The sequence below is a fragment of the Pinus tabuliformis genome, chromosome J (assembly GCF_031772625.1).
Source record: "Pinus tabuliformis cultivar Carrire ecotype Pingquan chromosome J, CPIR1, whole genome shotgun sequence".
NCBI lineage: Eukaryota > Viridiplantae > Streptophyta > Pinopsida > Pinales > Pinaceae > Pinus > Pinus tabuliformis.
Window position 1 is genome coordinate 622446374 of NC_142295.1, and position 24196 is coordinate 622470569.

At 39.6% G+C, this 24196-nt stretch overlaps 1 protein-coding gene across 4 annotated transcripts in view; it reads left to right on the top strand.

Annotated features, from left to right (window-relative positions):
• F2KP (fructose-2,6-bisphosphatase) overlaps window positions 1-24196 on the top strand; it is a 420497-nt gene that overhangs the window by 380377 nt on the left and 15924 nt on the right. For 3 of the 4 annotated variants that reach the window (XM_089378232.1, XM_089378231.1, XM_089378233.1), the window contains one exon: window positions 1798-1889. In XM_089378232.1, coding sequence (XP_089234358.1) covers window positions 1798-1889 — 92 coding nt within the window. Of the gene's footprint in view, window positions 1-1797; window positions 1905-24196 lie in introns of all 4 variants that reach the window. The other variant, XM_089378235.1, reaches the window with a different exon arrangement.

Below are 24196 nucleotides of genomic sequence, written 5' to 3' on the forward strand. Positions count from 1 at the left end.
TAGTCATCCTATATAACCCATATGTGGTCTTCAAATCATTTGTGAAAAAGTTATAATTGTCTTCTAATGGTTGTATAGTTGAGTTGTTCTTGGTAAAAAAAATGATTTTTTTGGTGGGATAGAAGCTAGACTTAGAAAATCCTTTATTTTGTGTTGGGGAGGGTTGGTGGTGAGGGTGGTTGGGGTGGGGTTGGATTAATAACAACATTGAAGTAAATATTAGTATTAGACTTCATGTGATGTGTTAGTTACCTAAGATGTAACCAAGAAGGGATGTTACGTTGTTGGTTAGTGATGTGGATTTTGTTTAATAACCTTCAAACAGGGGGATAAACAAGTGTTTAATATCATCTACACTTGAGACGTTTTTTAATAAAGTTGTTATTAACCACACCTCTTTCTCATTAGTTTGTGTGTCTTCTCTAGATATTAAAATGTTTAGTTTTGATTGTCTTTGCAACTTAGCTTTTAGAATATTTTTTCTCAGGCGCAAGTTGTTCCCATGGCTGATGTTGTCTCTACTCTCTCCCACTACCTAAATTACTAGTTTATGTGCACATCTTGTTGTTCCAATAACGTTATTATATTTAATGGCTTGGGTATGAAAATTACAATAGGCTTGGATATTCAAGCTCATGTTTTCGCATTGATTCAGAATCTTGCAAAAATGCATCTTTTACAATTCCGGCCTTGGTGGATCATTATTGTACCCTAGGAAGCATGCCATAAACATAGCATTAGACTTTAATTCATTTTCATGGAACATAAAAGATTTGCGCTTCCATGCGTCAAAATGTTTTCTCACTCTATCTTGTATTTCATTCTTTAATATTTGCACCTATTAACACTTTGGCAAGTAGAGGATGTAAAGCTTGTCTTCTTAGTTATTTGTTAAACTTCATGCCAAGCTCCAAGACTAAATCTCATCATGGATTCGTTAGGAAATTCCTAGAAATGATCCAAGCAGAAGTAAAAATATGGTTGAAATTCATGTCTGAGAGATATTGCTAAAAATTTCGATTTCTGCAGAGAAATAAAAGAACTCTTACTTGCAAAGGTCATGAACCTGGTTGCAGAGGCAGACTCTGAAGAAAACCTGGGTGATGGCAAGTCAAGATGAAGAGGCAGGATTTAAAGAATACCAGGATGAGAGCCAAAGTCCTAGTTCCAATTTAATACCAACTAATACAAGTGCACATTGAAAGAAAATGAAAGAGGGACAGGAGTGTGCAAGAGAGCAAGTGTCCTTGATTGTTTCAAGTTTCAACATGCGCTGTCATTGTCTTGGTATTACACAAGTACATTATTACTGAGGATTAAGATTATCCTAAAGTAATAGTAATCTTGAAGGTAAAACCTTGGAGATAAAGCCGACCTTCAACTCCTAGAATAGACTTCCCGAAATAACATTCCTCACCACGACAATCCTAAAAGTACATGACTAGAACTACAAATGTCTATATGCACTACTTACATAATTATTGTGAATTTGAAATAATCTTATGAAAGTTCATAAGTAGGTCTACAGATTCCGGAACAGCAAATACTATCAACTAATTTGGATCACCAATTCTGATACATTTATTGTATATTTATAGAACTGTATTATGATTAGGTATGATGCACATTCCTATGTTGTGAGCAGTTATTTGAACCAATGATATCCTTGAAAATATTCCAACTTGTTATGTTCATGTGTCTGTGGCTTCCAATTTGAAGTCAATCTTGTTTGAAATGGTGAATAGAACTAGTTGTCATTGTTAGCTGAAATGTGCAAATTTGTATTCTGATATGCAGATACAATGGCGTGCCTTGGATGAGATAAATGCGGGAGTCTGTGATGGAATGACTTACGAGGAAATAAAGAAAAACATGCCTGAAGAATATGAGTATGCGTAGCGTGGGTTGCCACTTCATTCCTTTCTTAAAACTAGTATCGAATGTCTGATTTTTTTTTATTTTTTTTTTGTCTTCCATCTTGGATAATTTTTATTGACAGAGATAAGTTCCTTGGGCAATAATTTGATGATATTTTTCTTGAGTCTTTCATTATCCATCAAATTAGACAAATTTAATTTCAACTAATTTCTTGCTCCATTAAACTTTTAAAGCTTAAAACCTCTTCGTGGTTTTTCATGCTAAGCTACTAAAGGATCCTAGCAAAAGCTTTTATAGTCCATTTCTAATTCTTGCAAGCGTTCCCTATCTTTTAATTAGGAAACCAATTTTTGGTACAGAATATATAGATTTTGTCAAGCATATGTAGCTGGTATATGTTGAAATTTGGGCAGCTATGGGATGAATTTCCCCATAGCCCTAAAAGAGGCTCATCCTACCCCAAAGCAAGAATCCAAAATGATCAAATAAAAATCTTATCTTTAAATGTGTTTGTCACTTATATTATTATATGGCGTGACAAAATTATTCGGGAAAGCCTTCATCCAAATAATTTGCAAATGTATTTAAATAATATAAAGAACAAACTAGAAGGATCTCTTCCAAGTCGGCTTCATGTTGGCACGAAAAGGCACCTCATTTATTTATATAAATAAAACCTTATAGTTTATAGTTCATATATGGCTCTAATGCTCAAACAAAAGGGCTCGCATCTATATCTGAGGTTTGATACACTTATGTGATTTGTTCGTTCATTTGAAAGGTTCGTATAGTCATCCATGGCACACAAATGAATCACAGTGGCTGACTCACATTATTTCAGGTAACTCGCATTCTACTGTGGCTTATGTTGCTAATCTCGCATGTATTATTGTGGCTCACATTAACTTCTATGGCATGTATTCTATGTTCCCATGGCTCAGATCAATACTTTTGAGACTCGTGTTTATTCCTGTGACTCATACTCTATTCCTGTGTGGCTCACACTGAATATCAGAGGCTCGCATCTCTCTTTCAGTAGCCTGCACTTGATTCTTGTTGCTAACAATTCCATGTGGTTCATATTATTATATCTCTGTGGCTCCAATTCTATGTGGTTCATTCAATTATATCTCTGTGGATCCAATTCTATGTGGTTCATTTTATTATATCTCTGCGGCTCCAAATTATATGTGTGATTTTTGTGGCTTGCACTGCAACTGTGGCATGCATTGATATTCCTAATCTTTATATCTCTTATTATTTTTCTATGGCTCGTATTATGTGGCTTTAATACCAAACTCTGTGGCTCGCATTCAATATTATGTTTATCATAGAAACCCTTCATAGAGATACCTTTGGTTTTATATATGACAATGACTGTGATGCACATGTAAATGGTAGTAACCTCAGTGCCTTTGATATATGTGCCCTTGATCTTCATGATGGTGTAGTGCCCTGGACATATTACAGTGATCTATAAGACAGTGAGAAAGTGATCTTTGTCACTGTCATGATTTACATGACAGTGATATATGATAGTCATACCTGTGCTTGTGAGAATATCGACAGTGACTTGGAAGCATTTTATATGATAGTGATTGTTACGAATATAATTTATATTAAAATAAAATAAATATAAATGAGTAAATAATAATAGTTAATTAATGATTAGTTAATGAAGAGGCATGTCTTAATGGACATGACCAATCATGAAGGGGCACCTGCCTTGGTATATAAGCGGGCCCTCATTGTAACATTCAATCATCTTGTACTTGTTACCACTCAAACTAGCAGGGGGTCCTAGAGGGGCACTTGCTAGGTCAAGAGCAACAATGAAGCTAAAGCCCACTGTCACCATAGCTAAAGCTTCCTACTCTTTACAGACTTTCACCAATGGGAGGAGACCCGATATATAGAGAATCACTTATGAAGGATAGATCAGCTAAAATGGGTGTGAAGTGATCTCGGGGACCCTTTCCTAGGGGAGGCTCAAGAATGGGACTTGCTTGCCTTTTAAGCAAGGTACAAGGCTTTCTAGGAGAAGGGGATGAGGATTTAAGGGCTAGGTTTGAGGAGTGTGAATTGTAAAGGAGCTTCCAAAACCCTAAAATCCTTGTTGAACTTGGTTTCCCAAGTGGTTTTTGAAGAGTTGACTTTTCAAAGGTATGGGACCACACAAGACCAAGTGGACCCAGGTTAGGTCAAGAGGAAGGAGTTTAGCAACCAATGATAGACTTGACCTAAACAAGGAGGAGAAGGGGATCAAAGAATTGATTTTCAATTGAAGGTGCAAAATGATCCCTATGAGGAACTAGCCTAGGGAAACTTAGGGCAAAAACAAATCTCGAGGCTAGGGCTTGGGATATCTCACGACCCGATTGTTTGAATTTCTCAAATTTGGAGGAGGCCTAAGAGAGACACCAGCGTAGTTGAGGCCAAGAGATAGAAGTTTTTCTATGGGTGGTTTATTAGGAAAGTGATGCCCTAGGAGCAATGTTGCACGAAGCTGGGACGAAACGGGGACGTTATTTGGAAGCGGGGACGCGGAAGCGTCATTTTCCAAAAATCTAGGAAGCAAAGCTTCTGTGGAAGCGTCTACTATATATATATATATATTTATATTTATATTTGTTTGCATTTATACTCAAACAAACATCCCAAATACCAAATTAGTTGTAGAAGACATGAAAACATGCATATTTTTGCATAAATCAAGATAGATATGGCATCCATGATTCCATTGTAGTTATTGGTATGTACATCAATGATTAATTATTCGAACATCAACCATCTATATTCTAGCAATTACAAACATACATCAAATTTTTAAGCGTATTATAAAACATAAAACATTTAAGCATATTATAAAACATAAAACATAGAGCATATTATGATTTATCTAGCAAGTGAGCAACTGTCAACATTTGTCATGTCCAAAATTCAAATAATAATGTTTACAAAATATGTCACTTGGTCACCGCCAAGACAAAGGTTCAAATTCACAAGCCTACAAGTCTAATGATTAATCTATGACAAAAGTAGTAAATTGTGAATATATCTACTAATCTCTCCTCCTTCCACCATGAAGAGAATGAGGCGGTGGGTCTCCACGTGGTGGCAATGAAGAAGATGGTGCCTGTGGAAGTTGTGGCACTGAAACTGATGAAGACAAGCTCCCTGCTGTTGGTGTTGAACCATGGAACCTAGGAACCAAGGGACTAGATGGGGGTGGCATCTCAACACGATCATCATCATCCTGGAATCGCTCAAAAAATTCATACAAAAAAAAACACTAGTTAACAAAAAAAATTAAAAGCATGAATTAAAGAAATGCTTTATAAGCAAAATTCATACCACAATGGACATACCTGGATAAGAGCATCCTCTAATTGCTCTAATCGCAACACCCCATCCTCCCAATTGGGCTCCTCTGGATTCCTGTCCCAAATCTTAAGGTCTTTATTAGTCTTTGCATCATCACAGTAATGGGACAACGATCACAAGTTGTAATGAACATAAACCAAGCTCTCTGCCCGGTCTAAACTCAACCTGTTCCTTTTAACACTATGGATGAAAGAATAAGAGCTCCAACACCTCTTTGCAGAAGAAGTGTTTACCACCTGTGATAGCACCCGCAATGCCAAAGTCTGTAGAAGTGGAGTAGCCCCTCCATGCATGTTCCACCACTCAAGAGAAGAAAAATTCTCTCGATCTCTAATTGCATGCATGCTCCCAAATGGACCAATGTTAAGCGTATAGTTGCTCAACTATCTCCGTACCATGGTAGCCTCCTCCTCATCAGGGACTAATTTACTCAATCCAATCATATATTTTTTGTGAACCTCTTGATCTTGGTGTGGTTTTCTCTTGCTCCCCCCCCCCCCAGGTAATGCATGCAATGGAACATTTAGCATTTCCCATCAGTTTTCCACCTCTGTACGAATATAATTGTACAAGGTGATATCTCTAGAATCAACAATGTCTTTAATCTGCCCCAACATGCTATCCATTTGCTCATACACCTCCCCAATTATTGGTCGATCTGAATTTCCAAACTTGATCATGTAATAGATTGGTTTGGTGAATTGCAAAACATATTTAACCTATGACCAAAAGTACATGTCAAGAATAGTGTCCTTGGCTGCATTAGCACCATCTCTATCAGTGTTAATTTCATCCCATGTTTCAGCACACACCATATTAGTTAAAGCTTGTCTCACCTTCACTAGCCACCTAAATGTGAGGTAATAACTGGCAAATCTTGTCTTTGCAAGTTTAAGCAACTGCAACTTGGATTAAGTGCCATAGAAGTAGTTTACCCTTGTATGCCCTGTGATGAATTTAATGAGTTTCTTCCCTCTCCTGTAAAGCTCATTAATCGACCCACATTCTTTATGCTTCACAATATCATGCATCAAAAGGTTCAATGTGTGAACTAGGCACCGAGACCAAAATATGTGTGGATGAGTACGCTCAATAATTTTACCTGCTGCCTTACAATTTGCTGCATTATTTGTGATCACTTGAACCACATTATTTGAACCAACATCTTTGAGTGATTGCAATAGGAGATCTGCAATGTTCTGGGAAGATGCACTGATGGAGGAGTCATGACATGTAATAAATACTGCACCACTAGTAGAAACACCAAGAACATTTATCAAGTGTTGGTTTCTAATATTTGTCCACCCATCTGATACAATGGATACCCCACAATCTACCCACTCATTTGTAAAATGTGTCGAAGCTCTTTGAACCTTTGCTTTTTCTCTTTCTATTAATACTGTTCTAGCTTTCTCATAGTTGGGGAACTTGTATCCTTTTGGGGCTTCATTGATGGCCTTTACCATTTCATGCCAATAGGGAAAGTGAAGCACATTGAATGGTACACCGCAAGCACAAAGAAATCGGACTATGTTTCCATCCACATCATCCCTCCCAACAACATTAAGGAAATCCCCTATTTTTCTTTTACGTCCAGAGCTTCCAGAAGTACCATGAGGAGATGAGCTACCAAATCTAGAGGTTGCACTTGATTCTGTTAAGTTATGGTATGTTCTATGCTTATAATAGTTTACTTCTTTTCCTTATTTTATTCCACAGATTAGCAATCACATGTACATAAAGTAAAGTGCAGATAGAACATTAAACGATCGACAGAAAACAAGCCAAGACAAGAGACACAAGATGAGGCGGCGAGCCAAGGACAAACCCCACAATGTGTGGGGAAACCCTTTGATCAAATCTTCTTTTATCTTCAATAATTCAGCAGAGAGAAATAGTACAATAAATCTGATTCATATCAGTAGTAGCAAACCCTAGATCAACAGCATCAGCATTAGCGGCTTCATCATCAAACTAGGGCAGACGATATCTCACAAACTGACCGTCGGATCGGCTTGATTCCACCACCAAAAGTTGCGGTTTCCAGAGGAGGCTCAAATGAACCTACAACGTAGTTCAGATGAGGAGATCTTCTAGTCCACGCAGGTCAAACTTTACCTCTGTAGTTGCAGCTTCAGTTTTAGCAGCGTCTGGCTTCAAACTAGGGCAGTTGATATCTTGCAAACCGTCCGTCGGATTGACTTGATTCCACCACCAAAAGTTGCGGCTTTCAGAGGAGGTTCAGATGAACCTACAACAGAGTTCAGATGAACCTACAACACAGTTCAGATGAGGAGAACTTCTAGTCCACGAAGGTCCATCTTTACTTCTGTAGTTGCAGATTCAATTTCAGTAGCTTCAAACTAGGGCAGTCTATATCTTGCAAACCTTCCGTTGGATTGACTTGATTCCACCACCAAAAGTTGCGGCTTTCAGAGGAGATCTAGATGGACCTACAACGCAGTTCTAAGGAGGAGATCTGATGGTCAATGCTAGCCAAACTTTGGATCTGCAGTTGCAGCTTCAGGTTCAACAGCTTCGGTTTCACGTGTGTGAGAGAGAGACCCTTTTCTGCACAGTAGAGAAGAGACTCTTTTCTGCGCAATAGAGAGAGAGAGATGTGATGAGATGAGTGAGTCCAAATGAGGAAAAGTCCTCCTGTATTTATACACAATGTTGGTGTTTGAATAGATGCGACTGTTGGGCTTCTGAGCCTACATGAGTTGTAGGTCGGCTTGATAATAATTCCATAATCAAAATAAATTCATATCTCCATGAATACTTATCGGAATTGGATGATCTTTATATCAATCCTACACCTATCAACGGGAGGAATCTAATAAAAATATTATCAACGATGAATAAGATGACCCACATGAAGTTTTGCCCTAGTTGCCAATTTTAATACTCCCTCTCAACTAGGGAGAACTTCATCTGCAATCTGTCTATCGGTTGTTACTATTCATACATCAAATGCACTGCCCTGTATAGCCTAACCCTTGCCCTGCTCTACCTGTTCTGCTTTGTCTTGTTTTGCCCTGTACTGATCTGTACGGCTCTGCGCTATTATGCACTGCTCTGCTTTGTTCTATTCTGCTCTACTTTTGTTTGAATTATGAAGAAGAAGAAATGATCGAGGATGTATCATACTGACTCAAAGTCAATCTCAGAGTATGTACCACTGGTCCCAGAACAGTCTCAACCAATGCAAAGTCAGCATCATAGTGAGTACAACTCCACTGATCCCAGACCAGTATCATCCTCCACTGACTCAAAGTCAGTCTCAAAGTGCGTACCACTGGTCCCAGACCAATCTCAACTGACCTGAAGTCAACTTCATAGTAAGTACCATTCCTACCACTGGTCCCAGACCAGTATCGCAGTCTCAGAGAGTGTACCACTTGTCCCAGACCAGTCTCAACTGACAAGTCAGCGTCATAGTATGTACCACTCTCACTGGTCCCAAACCAGTATTGCACTGACACGAAGTCAGTCTCAGAGTATGTACCACTGGTCCCAGACCAGTCTCAACCAACCTGAAGTCAGTGTCATAGTATGGTACAACTCCTACCACTGGTCCCAGACCAGTATCATTGATCCCAGATATATGGAGATCATCCTAGCGTAGGGAGTACGATAGATACAACGATGCGTCCATCGGTACTACTATGGTCCCTAACTTCATTTCCTTGCTCATTGATCAGATGAGAGGTACTTCCTAAGTTACCAGGATTCGGATACGGATCCGGATACGGATACGGATTCGGATCCGGATTCGCTAGTTTTTTGAAAATCCAGGATCCGGATACGACAAGGATACGTCAAGTACAAAAAATATAATAATATATTTTAAATTTTAATACGTCAAGTCCAAAAAATATAATAATATATTTTAAATTTTAATACGTCAAGTACAAAAAAATATAATAATATTTTTTAAATTTTAATAACCACATTAATTTATGTGACTAGACATTTATAAAAAAAACCACATACTTATACTTTGGTGGAGGGTATATATTTTTTTACATTTCAGTTAGCTACCAGTGAGGGTAATATATAACTTTCGTTGAATATAACTGTTATATAACATATATTATGATATATTAAACATTAATATATAAATATATTAATATAACTGTTATTATTATGTAACATATATATATAAATATATGAATATCATTGTTATATTTATATATAACATATATTACCCTATATAACTGATATATTAAATATTAATATGTGCATAACTGATAACTAATATATTAAATATTAATATATAATATTAATATTAAACATAGTGTTGGTGCTATGCGGCTATATAACTGATAACTAATATATTAATTAGAATGCTTAAAATTCAACCCCGTAAAAATTCAGAAATAGACATCTTATAAATATTTAAATAAATTGTTTTATCAAAATTTTAAAATTATTAAATTTATAATATAATATTAAAAATTTCAAAAACATCTATTATCAATTATTTATTAATCCAATTAAAACAAATTCTAAATTATAACCATTACATATTACAAACCATTAAATATTATAATTTAATATTAACTCAAATTTTCAATAATTTTTTTTATCAATGCTGTCATCTCATCGATCCAAAAGGAATTTTGAAGAGAGGATGGTACGATAAATCTGTATTCTGATTGGAAACCGGCTCCGCTGTGCCTCTAAACAGAATAAGCTAAATCTAACACCTTTAATGGAAAGTTATATACAATTTTAACTTTTAATCGTATGCAATTTCATGGATGGGAAAGGGTTTATGAAGAGCCCATGGCCACGTGGAAAACTGCTGGGCTCTCCTGTAAACTAAATATGCCGTACCGAACCTCGAATGGGCGAATTAATTCACGTAGTGAATCGAACCGCCGTATTTTCGAATTTTTTTTTCCAATTCGGTCCTAAGTAAACAGCTGCTTCTGTTCCTGCTTCGGATTAGGTGCATCTATATAATATAATACTTTGTTTTTCGTTTTAGCTAAAGTGTATAGTGGACACGGCGGTATGGGTCTGTTGGTTGATTTTTATATGAGGTGTTGGTGCTATGCGGCTATATAACTGATAACTAATATATTAAATATTAATATGTGCATATATTAACATAACACTACGCTATGCGGCTATATAACTGATAACAATAAATGAATGTTAAAAATTTAATTACCTTGTGAACAGTTAAACCCTTGCCGTTTTTAAATTTTTTGCGGGCGTGAATAGTGCTGCCGTGAATAATACTGTGTGCGGGCGTGAATAGCACTGCGTGCTGCGTGCAGGGGCCCAGCAAGGTGTGCGTGCTGCGTGCAGTGGTAAGCCCGCAACAAAAAATCCCGTGCGGGATCCGTATCCTGTAAAGGTTGTCCGTTTCCAAAAACCGTATATTTAAAAAATACGTATTTTAACCGTATTTTTGGAGTATCCGGATCCGGATCCGGTTCAAATCCGTGGATCCGGCAATACTCCTCCTCCCTGTGCCGGATCCGGTAACTTAGGGTACTTCCCATGAGTCCCAGACTACATGGGTAGGATGCCTCGACAGGAGAACTAATCAATCTTGTCCTCACAGGAGAACACATCAATCTTGCTACAATCGCCATGGAGAACACATCAATCCAAGCCGCCATGGAGAACACATCAATCCAAGCCTCACAGGAGAACACATCAATCCTGCTACAATCACCATGGAGAACACATCAATCCAAGCTGCATAGGAGAACTAATCATCCTGCTACATAGGAGAGCGAATCATCTTGTTCCACAAGAGAGCGAATCATCTTGTCCCACAAGAGAGCGAATCATCTTGTTCCAGTGCGCACCACCAGGGGAGGGTGAGTCAACCTTTGGTCGTATGTTGCTCTAGTAAGAACCGCAAGCCCTCAGAGTTCCCAGAGCTCAATGTATGCAACATGTCGGACCCTTGTACAAGGGTTTCTTGACGACTCCAAGTCATTTGGGAAAATCACAGATTAGATCTTTCCTCAGGGCTTTGACCAGGTGTATTGACCTGTACATCATCTTAATGCGATGGAGCCTCCTTGCTCATCGATTTACCATATCCCAGATGATGTCTATCTACTGGAGCAATCGACGAATATGGGATTCCTCAATAATCGAATCCCACCTCTGGTTGTTACAGAGAATCATAGTGGTATCCAATGTAAATCCAAACAGCTCACTGAAGAGCTTTCGCAACCAGGCTTCCTCACAAGAGGCCATGCTAGCAACAATATATTCTGGTTCGGCGGTGCTCAAAGCCACTGAATTCTACTTCCTGCTCATCCAGGATATCGAAGCAAATCCCAAGGTGAAACAGCACCCGGAAGTGCTCTTACGGTCCACCACACTGCCTGCCCAATCAGCATCAGTATATGCAAGTAGTTTCACATCTCTAGTAGTGTATCTTAACCCATTAGTAATTGTGCCACGAAGATATCTCAAAAGATTCTTGGCATCAATCCAGTGAGGCTCAACCAAATATGAGCTCACAATGCTAACTGCAAAGCATATGTTTGGACGGAGGTTCACCAAGAACATCAATGCGAATGAGTTTATGAAACTCAGAGGCATTTCCCAAATCTGGTCCGACGTCACTACCATATAACTTCTAAAAGTTAAGATCCTCGAGGTAGTCACAGGCTTGCATTTCATCATATCGAATCTTTCCAATATCTTTACCACATATTTTCCTCGAGATAGGAAAATTTCCCTTGGCTTCTGCCACACTTCAAGTCCTTGGTCCTTCATTTCAAATTCAGAAGCCAACTCCCTCTTACATTTGTGAATGAGAGAGTATGCACCTCTTAGAAAGAGGTCATCCACATACAACACTAGTATGAGAGGCTTGTTATTTTCAACCTTTAAGTAAAGGTTAAGATCGGCTTCACTCCTAGTGAATCCCAGCTTCATCAAGTAGCTATCGATCCTCTCATACCATGCTCGGGGTGCTTGCTTCAACTCATAAAGAGCCTTCTTCAACCTGCATAGATGAGATTTTCGATCATTAATCTCAAATCCTTCGGGTTGCTTCACATAGACCTCTTCTTTGATCGAACTGTGCAAGAACGCAGTCTTGACATCCATCTGATGTAGGTTCCATCCTTTTGAAGCCACAAGGGCTATGATCGAGCGAATGGTCGTATATCTGGCAACAGGTGCAAATATCACATCGTAGTCTATACCTTCCTTCTGGGAGAAACCATGAGCAAAAAAATGAGCCTTATACTTTTCCGTACTTTCATCTGCTGCATGCTTTATCTTGTAAAGCCATTTAGAAGTGACAATTGTCTTGTCCTGGGGTCTGGGAACTACTTCCCAAACATCATTCTCCATAATAGACTCATATTCTTTGGTCATAGCATCCTTCCATCCGTGATGCTTGACGACATCTGAGAATGATGAAGGCTTATTTTGTATGATCGTGCTCATGATGATTAGGTATCCTTGATACTTGTTAGGTTTCTTACTTTCACGGAAGGTTCCTTGGCGTGCAGCTTGTCCTTCAGCATCATCAAGTATCCCCCTAAGCCATGAAGGCCTCTTCCTAGAAGAGGAAGGCTCATCTGGATGAGGATCAATCGGATCCATGGGTTCTTCTACATCAGACATTGATTCATCATCCTTTTCTTTTAGTTTCCTGGTGTCGGCTTCTTGAGAGCTCCTCAAAGTCGGAAGATTATTCACCTTGCTGAGATCCATATCTTCGTCAAAGGTGACATCATGACTAATTACAACTTCCCTTTGACCGGCTACATAGATTCTATAGCCTTTAGTATTTTCGCTATAGCCCATGAAAATTCCCTTCTTTCCAGATGCACCCAATTTATTTCTTTTCTCTTTCGGCACATGAAAATATACAGGGCTTCCAAAAATTCTAAAATGAGAAACATTAGGTTTCTTACCGGTGAAATTTTCTTCAGGAGTCTTGGAACCTAATGCTTGATGACGGCATCGATTTTGTACATATACGGCAGTGTTTGTAGTTTCAGCCCATAGAAACTTCGGAAGTCTTTGATCATGTAGCATGGCCCGAACAGCTTCCATAATTGTGCGGTTCTTCCTTTCCGCCACACCATTCTGCTCTGGAGTATGTGTTGTAGTAGTCTCCCTCTTAATGGCAACCTTAGGTATGCCTGAGTGAACCAACTGTAATATATTGGAGGTCTTGCTTTGGTTTGAGCGGAATGGTCCCCTTTTGAGCTTTCCTTCGACACATCCTGGACATACACCTTCTTTCTCTACTCGGAATTTGGGCATCCCTGTCACCATTTGTCTTACACCGGGTAGAGCTTTATAATGAAGGTGGGCAAACCTCTGATGCCAAAGTTCAGACTGAAGAGATGTGTCATAAGATATGACACCTAGCGGACTTCCATCGACCTGATATAAGGCATCTTTAACATTATTTTTCCATATACGTACCTTGCCATCGCTGAAGGTTACCTTGTAGCCTTTGTCTTCCATTGCCGAGATGGACACCAAGTTCTTTTTGAGGTCAGGTGCATTTAATACATGTTGGAATTTCTAGCCTTCTTGAATGGTTGTCATCTTCCTTGATTCCTAGCTCTCCTCTTAACTTTGCTATTGAATTTGGCATTCCTTTGATTGCCATCAGAGGGATTTTGATCATTGTCATGATGAAAGTCCTTTCTATCAGGGCATTCCCTTGCATAGTGACCTACTTTATGCAGATGTAACATCGTCCTTTTCTTCCATCCTTAGGTACAGCCTTTCCTTTTGATTTAGTCCCAGAATTATTTATTTTCTTAGCATGAGAAGAAAAGGCAGCAGGAGGACCTTTAGGCATGGGCATTTCATGCTCTTCTACCCTTGTTCCTTCTTGAATGCATCTAGCCATTAATTCCTCGAAACCAGGAATTACATTTTTGTTCAGAAGAGTAGTCCTGAACACGTACCATTCAAATGGTAATCCTCCAAGAGTCGTGAGTGCCATTTCCCTGTCAGTAATATCCTCCCCAATAGATAGTAGATCGTTCCTGATTTCGGTGATCCTTAAGAAGTATGCTTGCATACTCTCATCTTTACCCTTCTTAATTTCCTTCAGCTTATTTCTGAGAAACAACACTTGATTTGCATCATTTACTTTAAATAAACTCACTAGTCTATCATAGATTTCCTTGGAGGTGTTTAGGTTGGAGATGTAGGCCACCAAGTGCTTGTCGATAGAGTCCCAGATGATCTTCTTCGCTTTAATTTCTCCGTTCTTCCATTTGTTCCTGGTAGCAGGAGGTGCATTTGATGGAAGCTCAACAATATTGCCTCTTACATGATCCAACACTCCTTGATCCTCAAGGGTTAGATCGATAGACATCTTCCATCCGTGATAGTCAGCTTTCTCATGGAGCTTGTCTTTGGCAGGAAAGAGTGTTGAGGACCCCATCGTTCTTTTAGGATAGCCTTGCTAATCTTCTCTTTGGTGATTGCTCTTGCTCTTGCTCAGGCTTTGTCTTCACCTCAACTCTGATACCATGTTAAGTTATGGTATGTTCAATGCTTATAATAGTTTATTTCTTTTCCTTATTATATTCCACAGATTAGCAATCACATGTACATAAAGTAAAGTGCAGATAGAACATTAAACGATCGACAGAAAACAAGCCAAGCCAAGAGACACAAGATGTGGCGGCTAGCTAGGGACAAACTCCACAATGTGTAGGGAAACCCTTTGACCAAATCTTCTTTTATCTTCAATAATTCAACAAAGAGAAATAGTACAATAAATCTAATTCATATCAGCAGTAGCAAACTCTAGATCAACAGCATCAACATTAGCGGCTTCATCATCAAACTAGGGCAGACGATATCTCATAAACCGACTGTTGGATCGGCTTGATTCCACCACCAAAAGTTGCAGCTTCCAGAGGAGGCTCAAATGAACCTACAACGCAGTTCAGATGAGGAGATCTTCTAGTCCACGCAGGTCAAACTTTATTTCTGCAGTTGCAGCTTCTGGCTTCAAACTAGGGCAGTCGATATCTTGCAAACCGTCCATCGGATTGACTTGATTCCACCACCAAAAGTTGCGGCTTTCAGAGGAGATTCAGATGAACCTACAACGCAGTTCGGATGAGGAGATATTCTAGTCCACGCAGGTCAATCTTTACTTCTGCAGTTGCAGCTTCAGTTTCAGCAGCTTCCGGCTTCAAACTAGGGCAGTCGATATCTTGCAAACTGTCCGTCAGATTGACTTGATTCCACCCCAGAAGTTGCGGCTTTCAGAGGAGATCCAGATGGACCTTCAGCGCAATTCTAAGGAGGAGATCTGATGGTCAACGCTAGTCAAAATTTGGATCTGCAGTTGCAGCTTCCCGCTTCACATGTGTGAGAGAGAGACCCTTTTCTGCATAGTAGAGAAGAGACTCTTTTCTGCGCAGTAGAGAGAGAGAGATGTGATGAGATAAGTGAGTCCAAATGAGGAAAAGTCCTCTTGTATTTCTGCACAATGTTGGTGTTTGAATAGATGCGACTATTGGGCTTCTGAGCCTACGTGAGTTGTAGGTCGGCTTGATAATAATTCCATAATCAAAATAAATTCATATCTCCATGAATACTTTTCGGAATTGGATGATCTTATATCAATCCTACACCTCTCGACGAGAGGAATCTAATAAAAATATTATCAGCGATGAATAAGATGACCCACATGAAGTTTTGCCCTAGTTGCCAATTTTAACATATTCAGAATGAGTTTTTTATTTCTTGCTTTTTTGTTGTGCAGCCTCCTCTATTTGGATGTATTTTCTTCTTTGTTCCGCTGAAATGTTTGGGCAAATTTGTATCCCCACAACACCCTTTTTATCATCACTGTCCATCACCCCACAAAGATGCCTCCTCACACAGGTATATGAACCACTAAATGGTTTTCCTCCATGACAACCATGAGGGCACAAAAATTTGTAGCTTCCACCACCCTTTCGCCCTTCAAGTTTGGTCACATAATTCCACAAGGGTGTTAATGCAGCTTTCCCCTCTAGTGTTTCAATTTTCCCTTCAGGTTCAACTTCATCCCCTTCCTCTTCAAACCCTTCCTCCTCATCATACATTGGGTCACTCATATTGGGACCACTGTCCTCTTGTGCTTCTTCCCTTTTATTCCTACTCCCCCTTGCCATCATTAAAACCAAAAGTGGAATGATACATAGAAGCCAAAAGAACACCGTCTTGGAATATGGATATAGGTGGTGGACAACCTACAATTAAATGAGCAAGTAGAAACAATGGGAAAGAGTAGGAGAGGGAGGAGAAAAATACAAAAAAATATGTCAAAAAAATAAGGGAGTTTGGGGTTTGCACTTACCTCTTTAGCTCTTGTAGATGGAAGTCCTCCAAGATCCTCCTCCTCCTTCTCCTAAAGTATATAAGGAGGCTTGAGGGTCACTTGGAGAATACACCAGAGTGATCAGTCATTCAATTCTCTAGAGCGGGGTTTGCTAAGAGAGATAGAATCAGTGATCAGCAGCGAGGGGCAGTGAATACAGAAGCAGAGAGGCAGAGAGGGTACCGAGAGAATCAACGCAGAAGCCAGGAGAGAGAGGGATGCAGAACCAGCTAGGGCCCACACAGAGGCAACCAAGAGCTGCACAGAGCCTCAGATAGCCAGCGTGGGTGACGCAAAGGCTCTAGAGGTTGACGCAGGGGTTATTGGGCTGATGTTGGGTTGACGCAGGGCCAAAAAGGGTTGACACAGTCCCTAAAGGCAGACGCTGGGGTTTTCATGGGGCAGATTGGAGCTGGGAGTTGCCAGAGTGTTTATCCAAGGTTTCAGCTGGAATATCTGCTTCCGAGTAGAGAAGTACTACTTCCAAGATTATTCTCTATTGGGTGAGCTGGTTTTGGCACCCAGATTGTATTCAGACATAATAATAAAACCCTCAGATAGTTGCACCGGTTTTCCCGCATTGGGTTTTTCCGGGGACATTGGTCCAAAAACAACGGTGTCACTTGTGTGCTTGTTTTGTTTCCTTCAGTTGATGCTCTGTAATGTGTTGAGCATGTACTCGTATTTATTTTCAGTATTTACATGGTAAATAACTTGTTAATTAATCAGAACAAGTAGGCAGAAAAAAAATCAAAAAGTACATGAAGGCTTTATAACACTTAGACATAGAAATTCCAACAAAATCAGACATTCCAGTGTTGGAGCAGACTTCTTGGAGGCAGAGGCATTCATCATTCCTATATCAGTTGTAATGTTCCTTTTTCTAGTGTTTCTTATGACATGGTTAGGATGGACTTTCAGAGCTGGAGGCAGACAGGTCACAGGTGCAAGTTGGTGTCATCAACGAGCCCAGGGGCTTTTGGAGGGGTTTTCAAGAGTTTGTATGAGGTCCAATGCCATTTGCTTGGTATATTCCATTATCCTCACAGTGTGCATTCCGACGCATTCCAACAACTTTAAGAAAATAGAGTTATTATTGGGTTGAACTCAATGAATTATGCTTAAGGTGGCATTCTGAGAGGAATACTTGACAGAACACCTTAGTGTAATAGCTTGTTGGAACCAGAACGAGAAGATCTACATGATGGGATGGTTAGATGTGAGTTTCAGTGACCTGAGGAGACATGGTGGCCAATTTACCCTTTTCCCGCATTAAAAAGAATATTTTAATTAAAATAAAAGAGGGAAAAGTGCTCCATGATTAAAATAATAATAAAATAGGAGGTTCTAGAGGGGTCCATCAGATCTATAAAAGAGGAGGAGGCCATTGGAGGACATCTTGGATTTGTATTTTCTTTTGTGGAGAGGTTTGAGAACCTGATTCTCTACTTCAGCAATAGCCCCAGGATAGAAACCCTTGGGTGATTTAGAGAGATTGGGCAAGCACCCATCTCCCCATGGTGAATTCATCCAGAATTCATAGGAGAGCTTAGCAATGGAAATTCAGTTTAGTTTTGGTGGAGGGTTAGGGCAACATTAGAGCAAATTCTTGGGGCTAGTTCTATCTCATCTATATAAGTTGCTTTGACATGTAAAACCCCAATTTATATATTATAAATACAGCTGAGATTTCCTTATGCTCATTATCGTTATTTGTGTTTTCTATGTTGTTAAATTTTACATGGGAATATTCTATTTATGAATGGAAATTTTATTTGAAGTATTTGTGAGTTAAAATTTTAAGAAAATCCCAAATTGTTCCATTTGGGACAATACAGTGGTATCAGAGCTAGTGTTCCTACCAGCCTGAGGGTTTTATTTGCAGACTGGTTTTGAGGATTACAAGTGTTGGAGTTGATACTTTGTTGGTTTTATTGCTATTTTTCATTGGCAAGTTTACTTTGTGGGGTTGGATATCATGTTCTTGCAGGAAACCAAATTTCACATTCTAAAGGGAGCCAAGTTGCGTCTTCTTAGGGCCAAGAGAAGCACAATTGTTGAGTCGGGCATACCAATAAAAACGAGACAACCAAATTTTCCAGTGTTTGCACGTGGGGTTGTTTGATGGATCTATATGCCGTGCATGGTGGTGGTTGAATTTACGTCCATTATTGACGCTGTGTGGGATCAGGTCCAAGTCAATTGTTTGCAGGGCCAAATTGTTTGAAGTTATAATCGTTGTTTCATAGCGTATCTATTGGACGTCACAAGGGAAGTACAACAAGCGAAGCAATGGATGAAAGAGAGTCGCTGACATTGCTGATAGACAAATATAATTGTTCTCTGAGCCAGATTGGTTGATCATCAAAGATCTGTTACACCCCAGGCCAACTAGAGAAAGTGACATGAATTGAGTCCATTCACCATTTGATCATGAACAATCACCACGCAAAGGTTGGATCAAAGTTGCAGGAAGTCGCTTGATCGCTAGAGCAGACTTATCAAGTCTGAGATTGAATTATCAACAACAACAAAAAAAGGGTTGTAATCTATATGAGTAGACCAGAGGAGTATGGAGCTTTAAGACAGATGAGAGAGGATCTTCTAGAGATGGTAGTGCACCCATATTTGGGCCTACCCACTGATGAGGTGTCAATAGGTGCAGTGGTTGCCAGTAGAGCTATAATGTTTCCAGGCAGTAGCCCTCTCCAGGAGTACATAGACAGGGCGTGCAACATAGTTTGGCCACTCGTACCCATTGTAGGGAGAGAGGTAGGGTTCTCTCAGTGGATATTATTGATTGACCAGGTAGAGCAGCATGAGTTGAGTGTGGACCAGCATCAACATAGTAGACTTGTTCCTTACACCGGAGTCCATGCCTTAGATTGGTGGGAGATCATGAGTTGGTATCCTTTTGATGGAGTATCAACCTTAGTCCGGGGCACAGTACAACAGGGGTGCTTAGATGAGGGGGTTACTACATGTTTCAGTGGGCAGTGGGATGTGGACCGATAGTTCATCAATATTTCAGTATCACTAACCCAACATCAACATAGTGGGGTTGACCTCAGTCTATGCCAGAGGTAGGATTGGAGAGAGTTGATGGGTTAGTATTTGCTTTATGGAGCAACAACTATAGTGGGAGACAGAGCACAGTCTGAGCCATGGGACTTGGGCGATGATTGGCCACGGTGGCATTAGGATCCAGGAGGATTGATTGATGACAGGTACAGTTAGAGATTAGTATGGGATCCGAGCATTGAGGGGTCCATTCATGATGGGTTGACACAGAGGCAGAGCATCACCCAGTGGTTCGTATGGGATCCAGGCATTAGATCTCAATTGCGTTGGGCCACCAGAATGATCCACAGGTTTGGATTGCTTGAGGGCAAGCAATCTTGGGGCGGGAGGATTTGTAATGTTCCTTTTTCTGGTGTTCCTTATGACATGGTTAGGATGGACTTTCAGAGTTGGGGGCAGACAAGTCACAGGTGCAGGTTGGTGTCATCAGTGGGCCCAGGGGATTTTGGAGGGGTTTTGAGGAGTTTCTATGAGGTCCGATGGCATTCACTTGGTATATTCCATCATCCGCACAGTTTTCCTTTCGTTCCGGTGCATTCCGACAACTTTCAGAAAACAGAGTTATTATTGGGCCTAACTCAATTAATTACGCTTAAGGTGGCATTCCGGGAGGAATACTTGACAGAACACCTTAGTGTAATAGCTCGTTGGAACCGAAACGAGAAGATCTACATGATGGGATGGTTAGATGTGAGTTTCAGTGACCTGAGGAGACATGGTGGCCAATTTACCCTTTTCCCGCATTAAAAAGAATATTTTAATTAAAATAAAAGAGGGAAAAGTGCTCCATGATTAAAATAATAATAAACTAGGAGGTTCTAGAAGGGTCCATTTGATCAATAAAAGAGGAGGAGGAGGCCATTGGAGGATATCTTGGATTTGTATTTTCTTCTTGTTGAGAGGTTTGAGAACTCGATTCTCTACTTCAGCAGTAGCCCCAGGACGGAAACCCTCGGGTGATTTAGAGAGATTGGGCAAGCACCCATCTCCGCTTGGTGAATTCATCCAGAATTCACAGGAGAGCTTAGCAGTGGCAAGTCAGTTCAATTTTGGTGGAGGGCCAAGGGCAACATCAGAGCAGATTCTTGAGGCCAGATCTATCTCATCTATATCAGTTGTTTTGACATGTAAAACCCCAGTTTATATATTATAAATAAAGTTGATATTTCCTTCTACTCATTATCGTTATTTTCATGTTCTATGTTGTTAAATTTTACATGGAAATCTTCTGTTTATGAATGGAAATTTTATCTGAAGTATTTCTGAGTTAAAATTTCAAGAAAACCCCAAATAGTTCCATTTGGGACATTACATCAGTCCATTTCCATAAGTAAATTCCCTGTGTTGTAGCAAACTTCTTGCCTAGGAGGTCGAGTTTCTCAGAATATGCTGAAGTATTGCAAAAGAAGTGGTTTAATGTTTGTTGGAGTGAGTTCCGGGTTTTGTCCAGAGCTAGCATTGTAATAATTGGAAATTCCTCCTCAAGAAAGACTCAGTTTGCCTCAGTTAACCTCTCTCCTATTTTGCTCATGAGGTGTTAAACTTTTCTTCAATGTACTATTTGTTGAATGTGTCATATTTTTATCAGAGAGAGAGAGAGAGAGATGTATTATTCCACAAATACTGATGGGTTGTTATTTTGTCATATTTTTCCTTTTTGCCTCCAATATATGCTCACTTTGCCTTTTGTTGCATATAGGAATCACTTCCTTACCCTTATCATGATTTTGCTCAAAAGTATATATAATTACCATTTTCTCTCTATTTTTTGTATGGATAAGTGTTAAGGTGTATTTTGAGATTATTTGCATTGTTGTACATAATATGTTGTGACCATACATAAGCTTTGCTAATCTAAGTAATACTAGGATGGTCACATATAGGTGTAACTCCAAGTTAATGTATTAGTTATACCAGCGTAGGGGATGACCCTCAAACTCTACCAATAGATGAATGTGAGGTTTTCATTAGCACAATCATTACCAATTGTTCGTGAGGGTTCAACCATGGAGAATCTTCTCAGACAGAGCTGCAAAAATCTCATTTATATTCCCCAATGTTTATGCATCAGTGTGCACGAGCACTTAGTGTTACCTGAAGCACCTATAGATCGAGCCAAGCATTAGTTCGAGGTATCTCATGGTTGCACAACCATATAATACAGTTTTCAGAAGCTGAAAGTACGCGTGAAGTTGCAACTGGAAGTTGGATCAATCAACTAGCGCAAAGGGGGCTTCAACAACTTGGTCAACCAAAGATTGAATCATAGACTAGCTATTAAAACCACTTGGTTGCAAAGCCAATTATATTTTAAAATGTTTTAAAAGTTTGTATGTTCGCTTTAAATTGTAATAGAGTTTTGAGAGGCCTTGTCGCTCCCTTTATGGAGTTGGTAGGCCCCCTTCTTGTATTTATATGGTAATCTCTCAAACAGGGGGATTTTGGTATTAAGCATATATATAAAAGAACCCTTGTCCGCGATAGTAATACAATAATCAATCCATTTACATTTATGTGTTGATATCTAGAAGTTATGTGTGTTTTGTGACATAACTATGTAATAATGATTCTATGAGAATCAACATAGGTTGAACCTCGAGGGGGCCCACTTGAGGTAAGGCATTGTACTTTTGGTACCTGCACATACTTTTGAGTTATTTTCATGTTGATGTGAGTTAATTACTTTTATGTCATTGATTGCTTTCAATTTTTGTATGCCAATTTATTTTTTAAGCTTCTTGTAGGTTGTGTTATGGAATCAGGGTGCTATAGAATCACATTCTTCATTTCACTTGGTAAGTAAAGTTGGGTGGCGGAATTCATTGGCATAGTTCCCAAGGGCTTCACCATGTGAGGTGCCATCAACTTTTTACTTTATGTCTTAATATATATGTGTGATTAAAATTGCTTCCATTTACCTTATATGTGAAGTAGACTAGATTGCATGATATTGGGTTTCATGAAAGTGAATTCCTCTTTTTGTGTATACTCCAATGAGTGCCTCAAAAGATCATATGTAACTTTGGATTGATAATTAAATGATTGTGTAATATGAGTGAACCCTAACAATAGGAAAACACATATATATACACTATGAATTTTTGGCATTGTTGCCATAGAGGCACTCAAAGAAGTAGGATTTCTGCTTTAGAATAGTTATAGGAAAGATACTAGATCAAGGTAACCCTAGGAAACTATTAGTTACCTCTTTGACAACCCTTGCTCAGAGTATCTTGCATTAAGTCATGTTAGATGCATGAATATGAACAAGAGCAAAATTCCTCTTGTGGTGCAATAGGAGCCACCCACATCATTAACAGACTGGCACGCAAACAAGGTAATCCCCAAGGCGGTCCAAGAACACGACTAAGGAAGCCAAAAAAGCAAATAACATCCAATATAAGAGGAAATCCTCCCAATGTTGAATCATCAGTTGATGTAATTATAAATTCTACAACCTCAGGATCTTTTAAATCTGAGAGCGAAAATCCTATAGAAGAACCTCAGACTTCAATCAAATCAAATGAATATAAACTTTGGAGAAACACATATATTGGCATAGGGGAAGAAGTAGAAGGCCCAAAACTGAAAGAACCAATCACTTTGTGTTGAAGTTTCTAAGTCTACCAGTTAGAAACCTTCCATGCACTTTCTCTGATTTATTCCTACCTACTTGTTATGTTACTTAACAAGTTATTTACAATGTAAATACTAAAAATAAACACTAGTGCATGCTCAACATATTACAAATCAACAATTGAAGAAAACAGAAACAATCACACCAAGTGACACCGTTACTTTTTGACCAATGTCCCCAGAAAAATCCAATGTGGGAAAATCGATGCAGCTATCTGAGGGTTTTCTTATTAAGAAATATCAGAGTACAATCTGGGTGCCAAAACCGGCCTACCCAACAGAGATTTCCTTGGCAATAATACCTCTCAGTTTGAGACAAATGTCCTGGCTGAAACCCCAGAAACACCTTCCGGCAGCTCCTTAGCTCCAATCTGCCCCAGAAACCCCAACTTCTGCCTTTCTGGACTGCGTCAGCCCCTCTCTGCCCAACGCTGGCCCTTTATCACCCTGAAAGGGTCTGTGTCAACCTTAGGAGGCCTTGCGTCAGCTTTATGGCCCTTTGCGTCAGCAATGCTAGCCTCTCTGAAGCTCTGCGCAGCTCTCGACTGCCTATGCATGGCCCTGCATGAGCTCTGGCTGCGACTGCATCTCTATCCCCACCTACTGCGCTGCTCTCCTGGCACTATCTCTACCTCTCTATCTCTTTGTACTCAATGCCCCTCAGCTGCAACTCCGATTGCTGATTCTATCTCTCTTAGCAAACCCCACTCTAGAGAATAGAATGATTGATCATCTGGTGTGTTTTCCAAGTGACCCTCAAGCCTCCTTTTATACTTTTCTCATTGACATATCAACGGCCGAGATTAAGTCCCTAATCAACGACTAAGATTAGATCTGGCTTGATCCATGTCTTTTGGACCATTCTAA